Source organism: Catharus ustulatus, chromosome Z (genome assembly GCF_009819885.2).
Source record: "Catharus ustulatus isolate bCatUst1 chromosome Z, bCatUst1.pri.v2, whole genome shotgun sequence".
Lineage (NCBI taxonomy): Eukaryota > Metazoa > Chordata > Aves > Passeriformes > Turdidae > Catharus > Catharus ustulatus.
In genome coordinates this window covers 401,194-423,230 of record NC_046262.2, presented here as the reverse complement: position 1 = coordinate 423,230, position 22,037 = coordinate 401,194, and the positions used below count along the sequence as shown (strand labels likewise).

General features: G+C 48.6%; 1 protein-coding gene across 2 annotated transcripts in view; it reads left to right on the top strand.

Moving 5' to 3' along the window:
• Nucleotides 1-21,722, top strand: part of WDR7 (WD repeat domain 7) — a 31,836-nt gene extending 10,114 nt beyond the window's left edge. Inside the window, exons 14-29 of one of the 2 annotated variants that reach the window (XM_033085464.1) lie at nt 165-379; nt 1,086-1,834; nt 1,923-2,011; nt 2,903-2,983; nt 3,449-3,567; nt 4,427-4,550; nt 5,438-5,551; nt 9,335-9,556; nt 11,412-11,598; nt 13,641-13,758; nt 13,955-14,104; nt 14,776-14,858; nt 15,896-15,995; nt 19,636-19,740; nt 20,349-20,552; nt 20,694-21,722. In XM_033085464.1, coding sequence (XP_032941355.1) covers nt 165-379; nt 1,086-1,834; nt 1,923-2,011; nt 2,903-2,983; nt 3,449-3,567; nt 4,427-4,550; nt 5,438-5,551; nt 9,335-9,556; nt 11,412-11,598; nt 13,641-13,758; nt 13,955-14,104; nt 14,776-14,858; nt 15,896-15,995; nt 19,636-19,740; nt 20,349-20,552 — 2,660 coding nt within the window. In that variant the 3' untranslated portion in view covers nt 20,694-21,722. The remainder of the gene's footprint in view (nt 1-164; nt 380-1,085; nt 1,835-1,922; nt 2,012-2,902; nt 2,984-3,448; nt 3,568-4,426; nt 4,551-5,437; nt 5,552-9,334; nt 9,557-11,411; nt 11,599-13,640; nt 13,759-13,954; nt 14,105-14,775; nt 14,859-15,895; nt 15,996-19,635; nt 19,741-20,348; nt 20,553-20,693) is intronic. The other variant, XM_033085465.1, reaches the window with a different exon arrangement.
• The last annotated feature ends 315 nt before the right edge of the window (nt 21,723-22,037 follow it).

Here is a 22,037-nt window from a genome sequence, read left to right as displayed (position 1 = left end):
TTTGCTTTCCTGTTTGGGCTTGGTTTACTAAATTTTTCTAGGAAGTACAGAGCAAGGAAGATGAGCACCGAGAAAGACAACACCTAAAATCCTCTCTGTTGTTCTGTACTTATTACTATAGTATAAAAAATCTGAGCTGTTGTCCACCCCTCTGGCTGCTGCAGGGGCTCTGGACCGCTGTGTGATGGGGATCACAGCTGTGGAGATCCTGAGTGCCTGTGACGAGGCTGTCCCAGCTGCTGTGGACTCCCTGAGCCACCCTGCTGTCAACCTCAAGCAGGCCATGACCCGCAGGAGCCTGGCTGCCCTCAAGAACGTGGCCCACCAGAAGCTGCAGACCCTGGCCACCAACCTGCTGGCCTCTGAGGCCTCAGATAAGGTGGGTGGGTTCCCTGTCTTGCCAGAAAGGAATGAAATTCAGGAGTTTCCATCCCTGAGGAATTGTTCAAGGATCAACAATTGTGGCCAGCAGAGTGCAGCAGAGCTCTGTTCCCAGCTTCTCCCATTTATCCCTTCCTTCTGCTGTCACCTCCTGTTTGGAGAGCAACCTCCCGTGGTGAGAACGTTCCTTAGAGCAAAAAAAAATGTGTGCTCAAGGTTCGTGCTGCTCTCCTGCTGGCTCCAGGCAGAGTTGGGAACATCGTGTTTGTTCCTGCGGTGTTTGGTGTGTGGGCTCCTCATCCGTCACATGAAGGTGTTAGGGAGAATAATGCTTGGAAATTTCTGTTAATGTTCTGGTTTCCAGCCTCCTTTCTGACACTGTTCATTCCCTTTTTTCCCCCTTGGGAGGGAGGGAAGGAGGAAGAAGATGGGCTGAAGGGTGCAGTAATTGCAGGTGAATCTGAGCAGCTGCTTTTCCACTGGTGTATATTGATTACATAGTTCACCCTCCAAATATGAAATATTTAATGTGTTTTTTCAGCTTAGTAAACAAAGATTGGAGTTTTGCTGTTCATCCATAGGATACAGTAGAAGGAACTTGTATCTCAGTTATCCATAAACATCTGTAAATTGAATTTTGTGCCTTGTGGGTGTGTTTCAAACTCGGCTCACCCTAATGGAAACTCCACTTTGCTCTTTTGCAGGGCAATTTGCCGAAATACTCCCACAACTCCCTGATGGTTCAGGCCATCAAGACCAACCTGACAGACCCAGACATCCACGTGCTGTTCTTCGACGTGGAGGCGCTGATCATCCAGCTGCTGACCGAGGAGGCGGCGCGGCCCAGCGCCGCGCTGGTGTCCCCGGAGAACCTGCAGAAAGCGCCCGGCGCCGCCGACAAGGGAGGCTCCTTCCTCGCCGGCAAGCGCGCCGCCGTGCTCTTCCAGCAGGTCAAGGAGACCATCAAGGAGAACATCAAGGAGCACCTCCTGGATGATGAAGATGAGGATGAGGAGGCTGTGAGGCAGAGGAGGGAGGATGGAGACCCGGAGTATCGCTCCAGCAAATCCAAACCGCTGACGTTGCTGGAGTACAACCTGACCATGGATACAGCCAAGCTGTTCATGTCCTGCCTGCACGCCTGGGGCCTCAACGCCGTGCTGGACGAGCTGTGCCTGGATCGCCTGGGCATGCTGAAACCGCACTGCTCCGTGTCCTTCGGCCTGCTGTCCCGAGGGGGCCACATGTCCCTGATGCTGCCTGGCTACAACCAGCCCGTGGGGGCCCTGCAGGAGCCGGGCAGGACGCCGGAGGGGCCGGGGAAGGGCACGTACGGCGTGTCGCGCGCCGTCACCACGCAGCACCTGCTGTCCGTCATCTCGCTGGCCAACACGCTGATGAGCATGACCAACGCCACCTTCATCGGGGAGCACATGAAGAAAGGCCCCAGCAGGTATGGCTGGGCACCCCAATCCCCCTGGCTGTCCCCTCTGCCTTTGGGGTTGGAGCTCATGTGTCTCTCGTGGATGTTTCGTGTGCAGGCCCCCCAGGCCCGGCACCCCCGAGATGGCCAAGGGGAAGCCGCCCCCTCCGGTGTCCAGCCATGCAGCACAAGGGCAGATCAAACAAGGTAAAGAGCACTTCCTGAATTGAGCACCCTGTTACCAAGACATAAAATTACTGTGTGGGAGGGGAAAGTAACAGCGTTAATCTCAATGAAATTGTTGGGGGTTAGGACTTGCTGCTGATTCTGCCGTGGCATCATTCCACGACAAGGAGGTTTTGCCTAAGTGCTCCCAAACATCCTGGCTTGTAAGGCTCTACAGACTATCCCAAAGTGGGATCTTGGGGCCAGCATCACTCCTTGGCTGGTTGGAACTGCTCATGTTGGAAGACAGTGAGCAACTCCAGCAAAACCAGGCAAAATAAGGTGGGATGAAGCTTTAGGCCTGGGTCTGTGTCCTTCTCCTTTAGGCTTTTTGGCATTTCTGTGGTAAAGAGTTGCCTTTTTTTGCCTTTTTTGGAATTCATTCTTGGAGTGCCAGATGGGGCAGCTCAGGCTGATTAAGGGTTATTTTTTGGGCCTTTGTTGCACAGTGCAATCCAAATCTATGGAAATATGGGAAAAGCACGAGAAGAAGCAGCAAAATTCCTGGGTTTCTGATTTACAGTCAAGCATGGAGTCAGACCAAACCCACCTGCCTCAAAACATATTTAAAATCTCTGGGTTTAGGTGTCTGGTCCTTTCAAAACATCCCAGTTTCTCTTGCTGTCTCCATATTCCTCTGCAGCTGCATGTGTGCCTCTTCTTTCTTGGAAAACCTGGAATTCTCATTGAGTTGAGTCTTACTTTGAGTTGAATTTTATTTTGAGGCCAAGTATTATTTTTAAGTTGGAGATCATCACAGCCTCTTTGTTTTCCATTCTCCAGTGATACTAATCCGTTTTTCTGCTGCTGCTCTCCTCACTTCCCTCTTTTTTTTTTTCTCTCTCTTTTATTTCTTCTTCTTTCCTCTGCAAGTTGCTCCTGCTGCTGCTTCCAGCTCGGAATCTGGGCACTCTGACACTTCTGCTTTCCATTCCTGTTTCTTAGTCAATGAAGGTACTCCTTCCTCACTTTTCTACTTGTCCTTTACTTCAGCTAAAATCCTTTCTCATTGTTATTTTTGTGTTAATTCTTCTTTGAACACGGGGTACCAAAAAAAAAACCAAAGTAGTTTCACACCACTTAAATCTGAGTTTGGTGTTGAGGGAGGTTTGGAGAGAATATTGAATGTAATATTGGACAGATATTTAATGTAATGTGGGGTATTTGTACACACTGTGTTTGTTATTTGAACTCTGTATTTCTCTCCTGGTTTTACCTGCACAGAACTGCAGACCTGTAGCAGGAATTTACCTGGACTAAGTGTGTTAAGATAAAAGTTCAGGTGGAAAATGCAGGTTCAAACCAGTGAGATCCTTGAAGGGGTGACTGCTGTGGGTTTGATTTGGGAGCTGTCACCCCAGATCCACGTCCCTGAGCTGCAGCTGTGCTCATCCCTTGTGCCCTGCTGTGTTTTGGCAGGCTGGAGCCAGCTGGCTGCCATGCACTGTGTGATGCTCCCAGACCTGCTGGGGCTGGAGAAATTCCGGCCCCCTCTCCTGGAGATGCTGGCACGGAGGTGGCAGGACCGGTGCCTGGAGGTGAGCTCAGCTTTGGGGTGGCTTTTGTCTCTCAGTGATGACATTTTCCCTTCATTCTTCTCCAGCACAGATCCTGCACTTCTCATTTGCCATCTGGGAATATTTTCTAGTTAAACCCTGGTTTAACTGGGTTTAAAAACTGGGGTTAAACCCCACTTTAACCCTGTCAAGAATGACTTTAAATATTTGTGTTGTCGTGGGTTTTGACCCTCTGGGAGCTGAGACTGGAGACAGTTAAAGGAATTAAGTAGGAATTTATTAAAAGCCCTTCAAACTAAACTATGAGGAGAGCTTGATAAAACTCTATATGAAATTCAGAGTTGTATCCTAATGCAAATCTGGAAAATATGAAAGCCAAAACTTAAAGCGTCAGAGCTGTGTTTGTTGTTACCTGGGTGTTGCTGCAGGTATATTAACTGGGTAAAATAATATTAATATAAATAATAATTATAATAATATAAATATAAAAGCCCAGTTTAACCCTGTCAGGACTGGTGTTAGATCCTGTCAGTGTGGTTGGTGAGCCCTGAGCTGTCCGTGCTGTCCCTGCAGGTGCGGGAGGTGGCGCAGGCGCTGCTGCTGGAATATTCACTGGGTGAAAGAGTATCAATAAAACTGGGTGAAAGCCCAGTTTAACCCTGTCAGGAATGGCACTGAGTGTTGTGTCAGTGTGTTCTGTGAGCCCTGAGCTGTCCCTGCAGGTGCGGGAGGCGGCGCAGGCGCTGCTGCTGGAATATTCACTGGGTGAAAGAGTATCAATAAAACTGGGTGAAAGCCCAGTTTAACCCTGTCAGGAATGGCACTGAGTGTTGTGTCAGTGTGTTCTGTGAGCCCTGAGCTGTCCCTGCTGTCCCTGCAGGTGCGGGAGGCGGCGCAGGCGCTGCTGCTGGCCGAGCTGCGCAGGATCGAGCAGGCGGGGCGCAAGGAAACCATCGACACCTGGGCTCCCTACCTGCCCCAGTACATGGACAGCGTCATCTCCCGTAAGGAGCTCACCTGGGACACGGGGGGACAGGGCTTGGGCAGCCCCACATTGCCAGCAATCCATCCAGTCCTGCTGCAGAGGTGCCCCGGGCCTGAATTCACAGATATTCCTGCAGTGAGAACGTCTCCGCCTTCCTTAGCATGAAAAATTATTCACCAACTCAGTCTGGAGTAGCTGAGCAGGAATTCTGTGGGTGTGTTGTTTTAGACTGGAAATCTTTCCAGTGGGTCAAAACTAGCAAACTGGGATTAGATTTTTTAATGGTGAGTGTTGGAACTCTTGGAATGAGGGATGCAGAGTTGGAGGAGCTGAAGGGAATAAGAATGAATAGATTTGCTAAAAGGAGAATAGGAACATGAAATATTCCTTTTGTCCTACATCCTCCACTCCTCTCAATTCTGCCATTTCATATTGGGGCCTGAATTGTTAATAATAAATTAATAAATATTGGTATGAGGGCAAAAATCAGCCGGATTCAAATCAGATTCTGCACATGAAATTCTGCTTTGGAAAGGAGAACAACAAATTCCCACTGGGGTTTTCTGCTCCCATACTCTGAAATTCTCTCGGTGTGGGTGAATCATGGTTTGTTTAGAAGGGAAAACCTGCAGTGTGGCAGCACAGAATGGAAGGGATTTGATGGTTTTACCCAGAATGATCTGATCCAGCCTGGCCTGGGATGCTGCCAGGGATGGGGAATGATCCATGTCAGCCCTGGAAAGGCAAATAAATATCCCATTTTGCTATTTCTAGATGAGGTTGGAGTTGAAGGAGCCCCAGAGCAAGGCAGGACGTGAAGGAATGCAATGGAGTTTAGCTGCTGCAGGAAACAGGGAGTTGTTTCCCCCAGTGCCTGATCTGGGGGTGTTGGGTTGTTCCCTCCAGCTGGAGTGACCACAGAAGCCCTTCAGGCTGCCACTGCCAGCCCAGATCCCTCAGGAACAGAGGCCAAAGCCCAGGAGGAGGAGCACGACCTGGTGGATGATGACATGGCAGCAGGTGAGCATTGATGTCACCAGGGTAATTCATGTGGCTCTCTTTTAATGCTTTTGGAGCTCTTCAGCCCACAGCCAAGAGCAGTTCTTCAAAAATAAAGGCTTTCTGTGAGTCTTCTTAATTCCTTCTAATTGTTCCTTCAGTGATTAGTTCTGCTGGAAGATCTGAGGTAAGGGTGCTGCATCCTGATTGTGCTCTCAGTGGGATGCAGTGAGGTTTGTGTTGGGAGAACAGAACAAAAATAAGAATTTGGAGACAACTTTTGATGGTCCCATTGATACAAATGTTTGTGTTTGATTTAGGATCTTTTCCAGTTTGGGATTCCCCAAAAGCTTCCAGTCACAGAGATAATTAATTAAAATAACAATTTGCACCTCAGAACTTTGGGAGAGGGAAACATTCATACATTCCAGTGCCTTTTAAACATTTCAGAAATTGTTCAGAAAATTCGGTCTCTCCTCAAATGTTTTAATGCCTGAAAGGTTTTTTTGAGTAACTGAAAATAGAACAATGTTTTGTGTAAATAACTCACACATGGACAGCAGCGTTTTGTCCCAGTGGGGCATAAATTCTCCTGGCTCAGAACTTGGGAATTTGGTTGATTGGCTTATTCAGTGTATATTTTGAATTGCTTTTTATTGGGTTCTTTATAGACTTGCTGATTTTGGGCTCCACCTGATTAATCTGAAATTAATTCCACAGTGATTTATTAATTCTGTGTGATACTACAATTATTCTACTCGATTGTGTCCCCAGACCCACTGGCACAGGGGGGGAAGAGTTTAATTTGTATTTAACCACTCACTGGAACCCATCCAGCCTATCCATTGTGTGACACTCCCCAAAAACTGGGAGGGTTTGTCATCCTAAACCTGATCCTTTTCAGATGCTAATTGGGGAAATTATCCCCAGCATGTTCTTTTTACAGGAATATGGTAAGGAAAAGGGTTTTAAAATGTTCTTTTTACAGGAGTATGGTCAGGAAAAGGGGTTTAAAATATTCCTTTTTCCAGGTAAGAAGCAATTTAAGCTGCTGATTAAAAATCCCTTCCAGCACATTCCATGATTTGGGGGGTTCCACAAAAATTTGAGTTCAGCTTGCAGGCAGGATGGGGATAACTGGGAATTACTCAGTTTTCTCCAGGTTGGTTGAGCTCCCTGGGCTGGATTTAAAGCCACTCTTGGCTCTGGATTTTGGGAGGGAATGGGAATTGAACCCAGGCACAAACACAACAATCCCTCTTGTCCTGGCACTCAGATATTTTTGATGGGCTGGCAGGGAGAAATTCCCAAATTGCTCTTGGAGTTTGCTGCCCTTGCAGGCAGGAATTCCTGGCTCCCTTCTCTGCTGGGCCAGCTGAGGGAGCTGTGGCTGTAGGAATTCCCCACTCCTGAGCAATCCAGAGGCTTTTCCTGACAGCACTTTGCTGATGAGCAACCAAGGTTTTATCAGATATTTTCCTGCTTTTCTTGTGGTCACTGGCACTGGGATTCCTAGGTAATAATTTCTGATTTATTTGAGGAGAGTCCTCAAGACTCTGTGTGTGTGGAGCAAATAATTTCTCCATTTGCAGCATTTCTGTATTTCCAGGTGTTGCCATCTGCAGGTGAGTGAATCCAGTGATGGATTTATGGAAGTGTGGTGTAGCTACACCCCTGACTGCCAATCCCAGGGATTCTCTGCCTGTTCAGATTTGGTGGATCAGGCCCCCCAAGGGTTGGGTTTTGGAGTTGATTCCTGGCTCTGTCCCAGCTCCTGCAGCAGGGCAGTACCCCCAGCTCACTCCTGCTGCCAAATCCAGAGTGCACCCTCTCCTAAAAGCTCCTTAACCCAAATCCATCGATTCCTGTGCCAGGTTAAACCTGGAGAACTTTCCTGGGCCTTTAATCCTTTTATTGTAAGCTGGGCTGAAATTAATTTCCCCCCACAAGTGTGCAAAGCCAATTAACAGGAGCTGGGCCCTGCAAACTGCAGCCTGACCCCGTGGCAGGATCAATACCTGGGAAAGCACAGAAATTTGGGGGTGTTCACCCACATTCCCAGCTCCACCTCAGGTTTTATTGTGCTAAAAAATGGGGATGTTGAGGGTTATTTGTGCCATGGGTTTGTGTTAACCTGAGCTGGGGTTTTTCCCACTCAAATCCCCATGGTTTTTGTCCTTCTGCCACCACAGCTTGTGTTTTGCACACAGACCTATTGGAGGTTATTAATTTTCTGCCTGTGATAGGGTGATCAAGGGTGCTGTCAGGAAAATGGATCTGTGTGTCAGCCCTGGCCGTGATTAAAGGGAGAGCGGCGCGGGGAGAAAATACCAAATTTTCATGGCCTAGTGAGAAATAAAAAACCAGCCAGGTGTTATTCCAGTGGAAACTCTGCCTGGCACTTCAGCTGGGCTAAAGCATTCCCACTAACTGGGGCTTCCCTTGGTAATTGGAAAAAACAAACAACAACAAACCAAAATCAAACATTAGGGAGTTTGTATCCCTCTATTTAAGCAGGTTTTTCCCCTAAAATCAAACATTAAGGAGTTTGTAGCCAGAGCTGGGATGGGATGCAGAGCTGGGATCCAGCCCAGGACTGGGATGCAGAGCTGGGATCCAGCCCAGGACAGGGAGGACACCCTGGGGTGACATCCAGTGGGACACAGGCTCAGGAGGAGCAGCTGTTGGACAATTCCAGCTGTTCCCTTCCCTGCTTTGTTCCAGCCCGTTTTCATCCTTCTTCCTCCAAAGGCAGTTGCTATTGATTTTTTTCCATTTTTCCCCTCCCTTCCCATTGTTAAGCTTTCTCTTGTTTTTCTCTCCCTTTTGGCTGAGCACAGCTCCTAAAATTTGGTGGTTTGATTTTGCTGTGGAGCCCCCTGGATGTCATTAACAGAGACATCCCGTGTGCCTCATTAATCCCCCCTTGGTTAATGCACGAGCCTCATCCACTCAGGTGATGCCTCCCAGCCCTCAGCAAACAGCACTTGGCAAGGATTAAACTGCCTCACTTTTTTAGAGCAGAAAATGGGGAATTTGCCAGGATGCTGAAAATTAACATCTAGGTAAGAGTGAATTTCATTTGTCAGAGTAAGTGACTGCGGTTTCATTCCAGTAATTCCTTCTAAGATTTTGGGATTTTACTCCAAATAAAAACATTCTGCTTAGTGGAATTCAGGATCCATGGGCTATGTTGAACTAAGAACACATATTTCACATTTATGTAAAGTTCATAATTTGGGTTTTAGGGAAGTCATCAATGGGTTTTGTCCCATTGTTAAAATTCCAATAAGTGACATTGCACTACATGAAATACGTTTTACAATATGAAAATATCAGTTTGGTTTAGTGGTGTGTACTGTTACCCTGACATTTAATAGGAAGCTGGATGTGCTGATGGATCCTAGAGCAAAAAGATGCTTTTAGATCATACATAATGCCAAGAACTTATCCTGAAAAATCCCATCTTTTCAAACCTATAAAAATTACAACTTACTGATTTAAAGCCAGCAAAAATGACACGGAATTCTGTCACTGAGCAAACAAACCTGGAGCTCAGGGCAGGTTTTTGTGTCCCCACAAGCTCTTGGCAGGGGTTGAAGGGATATTTGTGTGGAGGATTTTAGAGGTGAATGGAATTCTCTTCGTGCCTGGTGGGTCGCGCTGACGCGGCTGACGTTCTTTTTGCCGGAATTTTCTCCGGAAGCCAATTCCTTTTCCCCAGCAGCCAGTTCCTTTTCCCCAGCAGCCAGCTCCTCTCTGTCAGCAGCACTTAGAGCCAGCCCTGTGTGGGTCTCCCTGCAGGCTGCCTGCCCGGGCTCCCCCAGCCCAAGAAGGTGTCCACGTCGTACGAGGAGCGGCGCAAGCAGGCCACGGCCATCGTGCTGCTGGGCGTCATCGGCGCCGAGTTCGGAGCCGAGATCGAGCCCCCCAAGCTGCTGAGCCGGCCCCGCAGCTCCAGCCAGATCCCCGAGGGCTTCGGCCTCACCACCGGGGGATCCAACTACTCCCTGGCCAGGCACACGTGTGAGTAGCCCGGCCTTGCTCCCCCCAGTGGTTCGTGGCGCTGCTGCTTTGATTTGCTTTGATTTGCTCCTGGTCTCACTCGGAGTTAGCGCTGGAAACTGAAAGGGGTGAAGGTTTTGGTTGGGCTTGGTTGGTTATGCAATCTTAGAGGCACAGAGAGTTCTGCAACACTTCCAGCTGCCAGCTGAAGGTGAGGAAAATGGAGATGGATGTAGCTAGTTACAAGGGCTTTTAGAGCTAACACCTGTGTTATTTATACTTTTGTCTTAATGAGACCCTGGCACGGGTTCCACAGAGAAACTGGGCAAGGATAATTCCCAGGGTCACTCCAAGCCTTGTCCAATTCCAGATAGAAGGAAATAGTGATTGGGGAAAAAAAATAAATCTGATCATCATTATGCAAAGAACAACTGACTTTTAATTTAAACCTGGAAGTATCTTGATTTGATATATAGGAGAAGATCTGGAATAAAAATAAAAGACTAAAAATTCACTGGGCCAAGGGCAAAAAGAAATGAAGGGATGTGGGATTTTAACCCAGCTCTCCAAATTTTTGTCTCCCTGTGGACAACCAAGGGGAAAAAAAATCATCCAGAAAGGGTCAGAATCAAGTTAAATCCTATTCTTGGAGTCCATCATTTGGATTTAGTTGGATCTTGATCAGAGTTTGCAGTGTCTCATTGCTGCCTGGGCTATTGATTTTCCTGAGCAAATAATTTCATTTTTTAAAATCCATTGGCAAACTGGGGATAACAAGGCAGCCTGGAGCCGTGTGCTCGGAGAGATTCCGCCAGGAAAGACGTTCTGGGAATGCAGTGCAGATAAATGATAACTATCAGCATTTGGGCACATCTGGGCTAGTACAGGGACACAGGACAAATGTGCCAATGCAGAGAGAAACACCTGGGATATAAAATTCGGGTTTAATAGCCCTTGATTGGGAATGGCATTCCCTGAGCTCTGTGGCTGAGGAATTGTCCAGCCAGCCACACCTGCATTTTTGCCTGGAGAATATTAATGGGAAGCAGCAAATGCAGGTCCAGGATGAGCCCAGGACAGTCCAGCCCTGCTGTGCTGGGCTCTTGCAGGGCTAATTAGCTGATTGCTGTGCTGACTCTAATGTGACATGTTTATTGCCCTAACGAACAACTCATTAGCGCCGGGATGTTTTTGTCAATATTAATTCCTTCCTTTAGAGCCAGGCAAAGCTTTGAGCAAAGCTGTCCCAGCCAGGGACCCACTGGCACCAGGATTTTGGGTCAGTGCTGCTGCTGCTCTCAGGATGCTGAGGGGAAAAGTGGGGATATTTGATGGGAGTAATGCTGGAGGAGGTTGTGGTTTTGAGGCATAAAAACCTTGGGAATTTTGGGATCGAGGTTGGTGGGTGTGAATCAGCTGGAAAATCTCTGTTGGCTTTTCCCTAAAAACAACAGCAGGCTTGTTTAATAAACAAAACCTGCAACTTGTTGAGGACAGTTCAAGAAAAAGCTGATAAAAATCAGTAATTATCTTTACCACAAGAAAAAGCATTGAGGGGTGATAACGATAAATTACCAGCAAGCCTTGCTTGCTTCAGCCCTCCTCCATTTATGTGTACATAATTACTGCTATTTAAAAGCAGGCTGCTGAATGAAATATTAATGAATTCTAGTTAGCATTTAACAATTTCCCATGTTTAATGAACTATTAAACGTGCAGAACCTGGATTGGAAGTTGTTTGGGATGTTTCCCTCTTAAGTGTTTTTGGATGACGGAGCTTAGGCGCATCCACTTCTCCTGTTTTTCCCCCCAAATGTGGGTCCTGCCCAGCCCTGCAGCTGTGGCTGCAGCTCCCTGATGTGCCCTGTCCCCCCAGGCAAGGCGCTGACGTTCCTGCTGCTGCAGCCGCCCAGCGCGCGGCTGCCGGCGCACAGCACCATCCGCCGCACCGCCATCGACCTCATCGGCCGCGGCTTCACCGTGTGGGAGCCCTACATGGACGTGTCCGCCGTGCTCATGGGGCTGCTGGAGCTCTGCGCCGACGCCGAGAAGCAGCTGGCCAAGTGGGTACTGCAACTGGGCAAGCTGGGCAAGCTGGGCTAGGGGAAGGTGGCACCACAATTCCATGAAATGCTGGTTGTAGGTGGCGCCTTCAATTGAATCCCAGCAATGTGTTGTGTGTGTTTTAATTTCCTCAAGGTACAAAGGACGAGTCCTTGCCATGTGTTGGCAGCAGAAGTAAGGACAAATTGGATTAGCATTGTTTTTTGTCCGAATTTCCAGTTATTGCTTGTAGTGTGACAGGAGGCAGCAGCACCTTTTCCCTTCCCTAAGCCGCGTTTTATGTCAATCCCAACTCGCAGCGTCCCAGTGAGCGCGGCTCTTCGGCAAGTCCTCGTGCTGGTGTGCTTCCACCCTTAGCTGTCAGGAAGATTAGTCTGGCTCTCCCTGCAAAGAGCAGGCAATAAATGAAGGGATCAGCGTGGAGCCTTGAGGAGCCCGGCGCAATTTTCCTCATGATAAATTGCATAATAAGCGCGAAAGCGTTCGCTTATTAATCCGTAACAAGATTTAGATTGAAAATGGCCTGTTACATTGCTGACAGATCCAGGATGGAGGGAGATGGGAAGAAATGGAGCAACAATGTGTGCAGGGGTTAAGTGTGGATCTCACCCTGGCGGAGCCCCGCTGAGCTCCCGCTTTGTGCCGGATTTGCCGCGGACACAATAACGGCACACAGCTGCCGGCGCCTCTCCCGGAGGTTTTATTAAAGAGCTTTTATGTCAAGCTTCTGCTTGTAGATAGAAAAGAAGAAATCACATTTATTGACCAGGAAAACGAGTGGGTTTCTTTTTTCCCTGCTGAATCAAGGGAATAGGCGAGCTGTTAGGCAAAACTCAGGTGCTTGGAACTCCTCGGCTTGTCCAGCCCGTCCTGGCTCCCGAAGGTTACGCCGTACCGAGGGCAGCTGCTCAGTTGTGAGGATAAAAAGTGTTTGCCCAGCTTCTTTAGGCTTTGGTGGCGTGCCTTGGATGATGATAGGGATCATTTCTGGCTGTATTGTTGCTTTTTGAATTACATTTCATACATGGACTGGTTTGGGTTGGGGGTGTTTGAAGGATCATCCCATTCCAACCCCTGCCACTCTCCTCTAGTCCAGGCTGCTCTGAGTCCCATCCAGCCTGGAACAGTTCCAGGGATGGGGCAACCACAGCTTCTCTGGGCACTGTTATGATCTGACACACCCAAATCAGCAAATCACCTTGGAATCAATCCACACGTTCCTCCCTGTGCCCTGGAGCAGTCTGAGCTCCTGGAAGGTGGAACAGGATGGGCTGGATGCTTTCAGTTTCCACTCATACAGTGATGGTGAGGGGTGGGAAAGGGAAATGATCTTGGGATTATAAACTCCTGCTGTTCTCTTCCCCAAAAAAGCAGTCAAAGAGCACAGGGAAGAGGGAGGCACCCTTTCCACAGGTTATCCAGGGAAACACGTGGCTGCCCCATCCCTGGAAGTGTTCAGGAAAGGTGTGGGATAGGTGATCCTCAAAACCCCTTCCAGCCCAAACCAACCTGTGATTCCACGTTTCTACATTTTGGGGAAATTTTGGATAATGTGCAGGGCACGCAGAAATTTTATTTTTGCACTTACTGGGTACTTATGACCTTACTGCTTTTTGCTTTTATCTTGTCACAGCAAGTAAAGGCCTTGAATTCAAGAAAATGACTGTGGGCAGGGGATTTTTCAGGCTGTGTTTCAAATACTGTAAAAGACCAAACCAGAAACGCTTGGCAAGACGCTCTGGGCCTCTGTGGGGTGATATGTATTCAGCACATCCAGATAATTTGTTAACAAGGCCTTTTGCCCACTTTGGACAGATGCACTTACTGTTTTCAATCTTCATGGTTAATTATTCGATTTGGGGTTGATGCTGGAACACCCTGACTCCTAATCACTGCTCTTTGTTGGGAGTCCATTATATTGGAACTGCCGGAGCGCTCCCGCTGACCTTGAAGTGACATTATAAGCTGGTTCTAATCTTTTCACTCTATATTTCTAACGCCTGCTCTCCTTTGTGGCCGCCTTTGTGCCGCTGCCGTTTAGCATCACAATGGGGCTGCCCCTGAGCCCGGCGGCAGACTCGGCTCGCTCGGCTCGCCACGCGCTGTCCCTGATCGCCACGGCCCGCCCGCCCGCCTTCATCACCACCATCGCCAAGGAGGTGAGCGGGGGGCTGGGGGACACCCTGGGGGGTTTGGAGGGTGGGCAGGGCAGGGCAGTGCTGGGAGCTTGGGCTGAGCTAAAAGGGTTGGGCTGAGCGGTGAGCGCGGAGGCGCTGCGCTCCTGGTGATCTTGGAGGCTTTTCTGGCGTCACCACTGCATCCCTGATGTCACCCCCACGTCCCTGGTGCCCACAGGTGCACAGGCACACGGCCCTGGCAGCCAACACCCAGTCCCAGCAGAACATCCACACCAGCACGCTGGCCCGCGCCAAGGGCGAGATCCTGCGCGTCATCGAGATCCTCATCGACAAGATGCCCACCGACGTCGTGGACCTGCTGGTGGAGGTGAGCATCCTGTGTGCTGGCTCCACCCAAGGGGTTTCTTTCCATGCTGTCATGGAAATGAAGCCACCAACAGCAGAGTTTTGTGTCCAAAAGGAGACTCAAGAGTCCTTGTACTTTATTCCAATAAAGGGAGAGGCCATGGGACATGCCCTGGGCTCTCTCAGATTTTTGGAGGACTCAGCCTCCTTTTTATCCCAATTTCCCTCTCTCTTTCCCCATTGGCTGAGGTACTTGAGAGGCTCAGACTTCCCACAACCTGAGATTCCCCTCTAATGCACAACCCTACTTTTAATTTTTAATTCTTATGGTTTTCCCCATTGTTACTTTCAACATCCAGTTTCATTTCTCAGCAAACCTTGTTTGTAAAGGCAAAGATCTTTTTTTCTATTCATCAGTCAGTGGAATCCTTCCCATAGTTTATCTCTCAGTGCTGGTTTGATGTAGCAGCAGACCCACAACTTGTTTGTAAAGACAAATCCAACGTGTGGGCTTCAGCTGTGGAGAGGATTGGCTTTATACAAAGTTCATTTCTTCAACTTTAAACTTAAAATTAATATCCTGAGCAAAGCCAGGTTGGACACAGCTTGGAACTGGAAAGTGTCCCAGGAATGGGATGACCTCCAGAACTTTAATTTAGAGCATAAAGATTGATGGTAGTTTTTGTTTCCAAGGTGATGGACATCATCATGTACTGCCTGGAAGGATCTTTGGTTAAGAAAAAGGGTCTTCAGGAATGTTTTCCAGCCATCTGCAGGTGAGCTTTTCCTCTGGGAATACTGGGAGGCAATGATAGGGTCACCAGCAGGATATATTTCCTAATCAAGAGGGAAACAAGTCTTTTAGGTGACACAACAAATTATAAATTGGGAGCATTTCCAGTATCTTTAAATGTGGATAAATATCCCAGTGATCCTCTTAAACTGGTCCAGCCAATAAATTCTAATAATCACCTGTCAGCCATTGCATTTTAATTTAATAACCTATTAAAATATTGAATAGTTTCAAGGAAAGAACAATTATGCTGTTGCCAGTTGGATACTGATGGAGGGGATCTTCCTCCTTCCTGATGCTTTAAGTGGCTTTCCTTAGAACATAAAGGGCAGGATAAATGGGAATTAGTGCCCAATCTCCCTATTCCTGTATCTATTGATGGCAACCCAGTATTTTAAAATTCTCTGCAATTACAGGCAATATTTCCTGGTTATAGCCAGTGTAAAAATGATCCAGCACCCAGCAATGGCATGGTGGAACCCAGGGGAAATATCCCCAAGGATCTGAATTGCAATAAGGATTTCGTGGCTCTTGGGTTTCAAGGTGTTGGAATTCCTTGGATTTTGGTGGAATGCCAATAAATGCCACATGGTCACAGGGGTGTTACTGGAGCAGAGAGTGTTTGATGGCAAATTTCCCTCTTCCTTTTTCTTTATCAAAAATTGATGAGTTTGCTCGTTTCTCCTTGCGCTTCCCTTCCTTGCACTGGAAATGCCCTGAAGTCCCACAGGGTGTTGGATGGGCACTTAACCATTTGAGATCCAGCAGAAATGGTTGTGCAGGCACTTGGTACTTATCCCACATTCCCAAATCAATAAATCATACAGCTCAATCTGGTCAGATTCCTCAGCACCAATATCAACCATCGCTCGTTTTTGCGGATTGCGATCGTTCAACCGGCAGAGAGCAGAATTATGAATCAAACTCCATTTCCAGCCCTTAATGAACCATTGCAGTGAATCACCTGCAATGCCAGGTGAGCTGGGTGTGCCAGGCTCACCCTTGCCCTGCTGCCCTCAGGTTCTACATGGTGAGTTACTACGAGCGCAGTCACCGCATCGCCGTGGGCGCGCGCCAGGGCACCGTGGCGCTCTACGACATCCGCACGGGCAAGTGCCAGGTGAGGCTGCTGGGGGGAAATAATCCTGCCCAGCACAGGTAAGGGCTGCTGGGGATTAAACAATCCTGCCCAGCACAGCTGGGAACAGCTGGAAAGAGCCAGGAGCAGCGAGCCCTGCGTCCGTGTGTGCTGTGCTGCTGCAGCGTCGTGGATGACACCAAGGGGATCCATCATTTAATGAAGGATTTAAGGATCTTGAGTCCTGCTGGCTCCACTGGGTTAATAAGGAAAAAAAAATGATCAGGCTTATTTCCTGATCTGAAAGTTTGGGAATTATTTCCCCCCCAAAGTTCAGAATTATTTTCTCTCTGCTGGGGGATGTTCACAGCACTTGGTTCCTTACTTTTTGTAATAATCTTCCACATGGGAAACAGAGCAAAGGGACTCCCAGGTCCTTTTCAGGTTTGTTATTCATGAGGTACAAAAACTTTCCAGACAAACACCATCTATTGGATAGATATCTGATTTTATACATAATTTCTCACAACTGCAGATTTTTCTGGTTGCTCAAAACAGTGGAATAATTGAGGACAGTCCAGCTGACAAAGCTGTCACTGGAGAAAAGCTCAGGCTTTTAATTTCCTTTCCTGTATGGGATTTTGGTATCCTGAAAAGCATTTTGAGTTTGGTTTTCTTCCCCTGTAAAATTGGCTGTATTATCAGACTGTATTCTGACTCTTCCAAATGCACACACTTTAATCTATTTTTCCATAATTCAATATCCAAGGCAGGTTCTTTCCCCTCCCATCGATGAGTTTATTAAACCCTCTGGGTGCTGTGGGACAGGGGCACTCTGGGGGCTTTTGGGCAGTGCCCTTCCCATGCCATATTGATCTGTCCTTCAGCTGTTGGCAGCTCCCAGGGCTGGCTGTTGATTATTGCCACGTCCCAGGGGAGGCATTGACCCGGAGCTGGGATGGCTGGGATGGTTTCTCACCCTCTGCACGACTGCCTGAGTGCTCCATGCCTCTGGGAGGAGCTTTTCCCTCTGGGACCCCTCTGGGCCATGGGTGTGTCCTGCACTCTGCTTCTGTGCATTCCCACTCCACATTCCCCCTCAGAGATGATAGAATTCCATCCTGAAGCTCAGAATTCCTTAAAAATCAGCTAAACTTTATTATCATTTTGGAAAGAAACAGCTGCAGTATTGGCAGTTGAGTCCATAGCTGGAGAAGGATTTGTGAGGAGATGATCAGAACTCCTTAGTGCAGGGAATTGCTGGCTGGATAAATGGCAATTCCTGGCTGGATAAATGGGAATTGCTGGCTGTATAAATGGGAATTCCTGGCTGGATAAATGGAGGTGAGGGCTCTGTCCAGGGAGCTGCTTGCCTGGAAATCCCAGGTGGTTTTTCCCTGCCAGGGCTGTCCCTTGGGCTGGGGTTGGGGGGATTTGGCATTTCCATGGCTCTGTGCCTCATCCCAGAGGGATGGCTCCAGGATTTGCAGCACCCCTGCAAGAAGCAGAGCTGGATCTCAGGTGAGGCAAAGGTTAAACTGCCCAAAAAGCAGGAGGAGCTTCTCTGAGCACAGTGTGATGATGACTATTGATTCCTTCCTCCCAGCTCTCCCTGGCTCTGGCCTTGATGCAGCCCTGCTCGAATAAGGCTCCATCTTGATCAGGGGCTGAGATGAGATCCTGGGATTTGATAAAGATAATTGATGCTTCACAGGGAATTGGAAACCAGTTCTGAGAGCAGCAGCTCCACCTGCAGATGTGCCCTTTGTTTTCCCAGCTTTCATCCCCCCCAGCCAAACACAGGGGATTAAGCACAACTGGCAATTTTGATCCCAAAAGAAACCACTTGGATTCATAATTCCAGCTGTAATTAATTTCCAACAATATTAAAAGGATTAGGCAACAGGATTAAGGTATCATTGAGCACAAGCTCTGTTTGCCCAATTAAACACTGAGACAATGTTAAATTCCAACAAAATCATTAATGTTTTGTGTAAGATTCACAATTTAAAATCCTGCACTTAAAGGTGCAGCAACACAGGAAAACAGTGATGCTAGAAAATGGAATTTTATACCAAATTAAACACTGCAGTCAGACTGGAGAGATTGCAGGTAACTGAATTGTAGGATACCTGACAGTTGGTTTTTGGAATATTAATATTTACCCAGGTAAATCCTTGCTGAGTGCCAGAGTCTGGCCCCAAATCCCCCAATTAATTCCTCAGTACAGGTCATTTAATTATCTTCTTTTCCTTTAGGAACATATTTGGGTCTGTAAGGAGAGAGTCTGAAATATTCCATTTTTATTGATTAAATCTTGGGATTCATCATAAATATTTAGAGCTGCATTTCAGAAATACATGTAATTTTTGTACCTAAAACCTGGGTCATTTGCACTGGAAGATTAAAGAGAAGCATAAGTTATTTTGGGTTTATTTCAAAGCAAAAACCACTTTTAAGCCTGGGCTGGAATCAATAATGTTTGGTCCTGGGTCCTTCCAGAATTAAAATCCCAGCAATCCCAGCATTAATTGGATTGTGCAGGGCTGATTTTATTTCAGTCCTGGATGCCTTGGCCAAGTTTGATTTATGTGGAAGGCAGGAAAGGATTTAATATTCCATTTGGAATGAATGGTGGCTTGGATTCATTAATTGCAGAGTAAAAGCTGCAGTGCTCATCCTGCAATCCACACCTGGAAAACACATCCCTGAATTCCAGAGATGAGCTCATTACTGAGCATCACCTCAACTTTTCTAAATGTGCCCAATCCCAGCCTAAGGGATTCCCATGATTTTATTTATGATTGAAATGATTCAAGTGCTGAAGCTGCTGTGAGTTAATGGGCATTTCCAGAAGCTGGGATTTTTATTTTCTCTTATCCAGGAGGGTGTTCCAGAGCCACCTCCTCCTTCAGCTGCCAGGAGCTGAGTTTAGGTGTAGCTGATCCTCCTTCAGCTGCCAGCAGCCAGCCCTGGGTGTTTGTGAGACTCTCCAAACGCTTGGAATTAGGTTGTGGAATAGCTGGAGTGAGTCCTGTGGTGCAGGGTGCAGCTGCAGGAGTGCAGCAGGCTCCCATGAAAACCCTTCCCATTAAAAACCCGGGCAGAGGGAAGCTGCCAGCAGCTGATTTTGGTCCCACTGACCTCATCAGACAAAGTGACAACATTTGCAAGCTGCTGTCACCCGGATTTTCCCAGCACTTGCACTCTGTGTTCTCCACTTGCAGTGTTTGGAGTGGCAAGCACAAGCTAACACCACAGCAATGCTGGCTGCAGAGGATTAGCATCAATTAGAGCAGCACTTCCTTCAGATAACAAAGCAGCTGCATTCCCCCAAGGGTTTGTACTTCTTGCAGGAGTAAAAAGAGCAACAAGTGCTGCTGCTATCGATTCCTACCTTTGTCTCACCAGCACATGTTTAATTGACAAGTGTTCCGTGCTCCTTGGGTGGGATGGGGCTAAATGGGGGATCAGCTCATTAACTGGGAGAGAGATTTGGGGTTCACTCCCCTTTCCCACCAGGAATAAATGAATATTTTAGATCAGACTTACTGCAGGTGCTGTCAGTGTCCCAGATGTGTGCTTTGGGGGTGCTGCTGTGGGGGCAGAGCACATTTCTGTGTGTGCTCTGGTGTTGTGGGCTCACACATGTGCTGCACTGCTGTTCCCTTCCCTTTCCCAGACTATCCATGGCCACAAGGGCCCCATCACTGCCGTGGCGTTCGCCCCTGACGGTCGCTACCTGGCCACCTACTCCAACTCTGACAGCCACCTGTGCTTCTGGCAGGTGAGGATGGGCTCATCCCAGCCCTCCCTGGGTGGGATCTCAGCCAAGCATCAAGGGTTAACCATCCTTTGGTGTGTGGATCTCAGCTGTGACCTCAAACGTGCGCTGCCGGTCCTTCCCTTGCGTGTCCCGCTTGGCACGATTATTAATGCAGGGAAATCAGGAGCATTAGTCATCCTAAAAGGGTTATTACTCAAGATGATTTAAATTGTGAAAGTGTCACCAGGGCTGGCTCAGGATGCTGTGATTTACACCCCTGGGCCGAGGGGTGCTCAGAATTCAGGACGTGGCAGCAGCGGTGACACAGCCCAGGGTGTCCTGGGACAGCAAATCCAGGGTGGGGATGGGAAGTGGTGTCCCCAGGGATTGGGCTGTGCAGAATTTGGAGGTGGCACCAGCAGGGCTCTGCCTGCTTTCCCTGGAGGTGTCCAAGGCTGGGTTAAACAGACCTGGTGGGAAGTGGGGATGGACGAGCTCCCTTCCCACCCAAACCATTCCCTGATTTTTCAGGGTGGCTCTTGCTGGTGGTTTCTGAGCCGTGCTCCTGGTGGGCTGTGGGAACTGGGAGGGTCTCCCCCAGGAGCCAGGCTCAGGCAGTGTCCCCACAGATGAACACCTCCCTGCTGGGCAGCATTGGCATGCTGAACTCAGCCCCCCAGCTGCGCTGTGTGAAGACGTTCCAGGTGCCCCCGGTGCAGCCGGCGTCGCCCGGCTCGCACAGCGCGCTGCGCCTGGCGCGCCTCATCTGGACCTCCAACCGCAACATCATCCTCATGGCCCACGATGGCAAGGAGCACCGCTTCATGGTCTAGGTGGGCATCCCCTGACACCCCTGGGGCATCCCCTGACACCTCTGGGGCAGGGCCAGGGGCTCCTCCTGGGTTGGGATCTGAGGGTCTCCTGCCCTCCTTGCTGCCTGGCTGCTGGCACTGACACCTTCTCCCCGCACCCAGGATGAAGAAGAGCCCGGGGCAGCTCCGTGCTGGCCCGGCACCAGGATCAGGACCGGGATCAGCTCCTCCCGATCTCTCCCGAGGGCAGGAGGAGCCCGGCCCCTCCCTGCCCATCCCATCGAGCCCTTCCCTCGCAGCATCTCGGTGTTTACCAAAAGCACTCGTGTTTACATGGACCGTGGAGTGCAGGTGGGTGATGCCCCCGAGCCAGGGGTGAAATCCCCATTTCTGAGGGGATTGGAAGAGCTGCTGTGCCCTGCTAGTCCACGTGTAAATAGGTAATTTAAAAATCCTGTTCGATGGCAGACTTGGAGAAAAGCAGTATTTATATAGAGAGGTGGTTTTTGCCACCAGTGCAGGTATTTATTTAAATAAAGGACAAAGGGGGCCATTTGGAATGGAAAAAATGATGGAAATTATGGAAAAAATGAATTATTGACTGGATGTACTGAAATATTTCCTTCAGTAGGGACATTCCTGTGTGACACTCGCTGTGACTGTGTTTCCTTCTTACATATCTGGTTTTGTGGAATATTTTGTGTGCAATTCGCTGGTTTCTGCTCATGGGAAAGAGAGAAAAAAAACATCTTTCAAACCCTCTTTTATTTCAATCTCTCTGTTTGTGCAGCTTTTCCTTGGCTGCAGAGCTCTCACCTGAGGCTGGTACTAATGCTAAGCTAAAAGTGGTACCTGGAAAAACGGCTCCAAAAGAGGAAATAACTGTTGTTGATTCTGCTGTGGGTTATCTGTGCAGTGCCCAGGTGGGGTGTGCAGCCCAGGAGCTCCGTGTCTGTGTGCTGGCACAATCCAGTGCAGCACAGCAAGCTCAGAGCACTGGCAATGTTCAACACAGGCTCTGGGGAGCTGTGTGTCCCATCCCCCTGAGCTTTCTGTGCCTGTCCTGGCTTCCCTGGCAGCTCCCAGTGCCACCCTGAAGTCACCATGTGCTGGCTGCTTCTCCACAAACCCTCCCTGGATGGCAATTGCTGGTGTAAATCTGCTTGTGGAATAAAACTGGACTGAAATGTGTTGGTTTTCGTGGCTGCTGCTGATTCTCTGTGCCAGGTGGGATCAGAGCTGAGCTGGAAAAACCCAGAGCAGGGAAACACTCCCAGGCTCTGAGAGCTCCCTGTGCTTTCAGGCAGGAAAAGAGGCTTTGCTTCTGTCCAGCTTGTAGAAAACTTCAGCAGCATTAATACTTTTGTCTGACCACAAGAAACAAAATCAGGAAAAATCTGGCGGCGTGATGAATTGCCACTGGACGCGGCGGCTGCCTGGAGCGCGCTTTGAAGCGGGAGAGAGGCTCCTGGGGAACTTCCCCCTCTCTCTGATGTCTGAAAATTA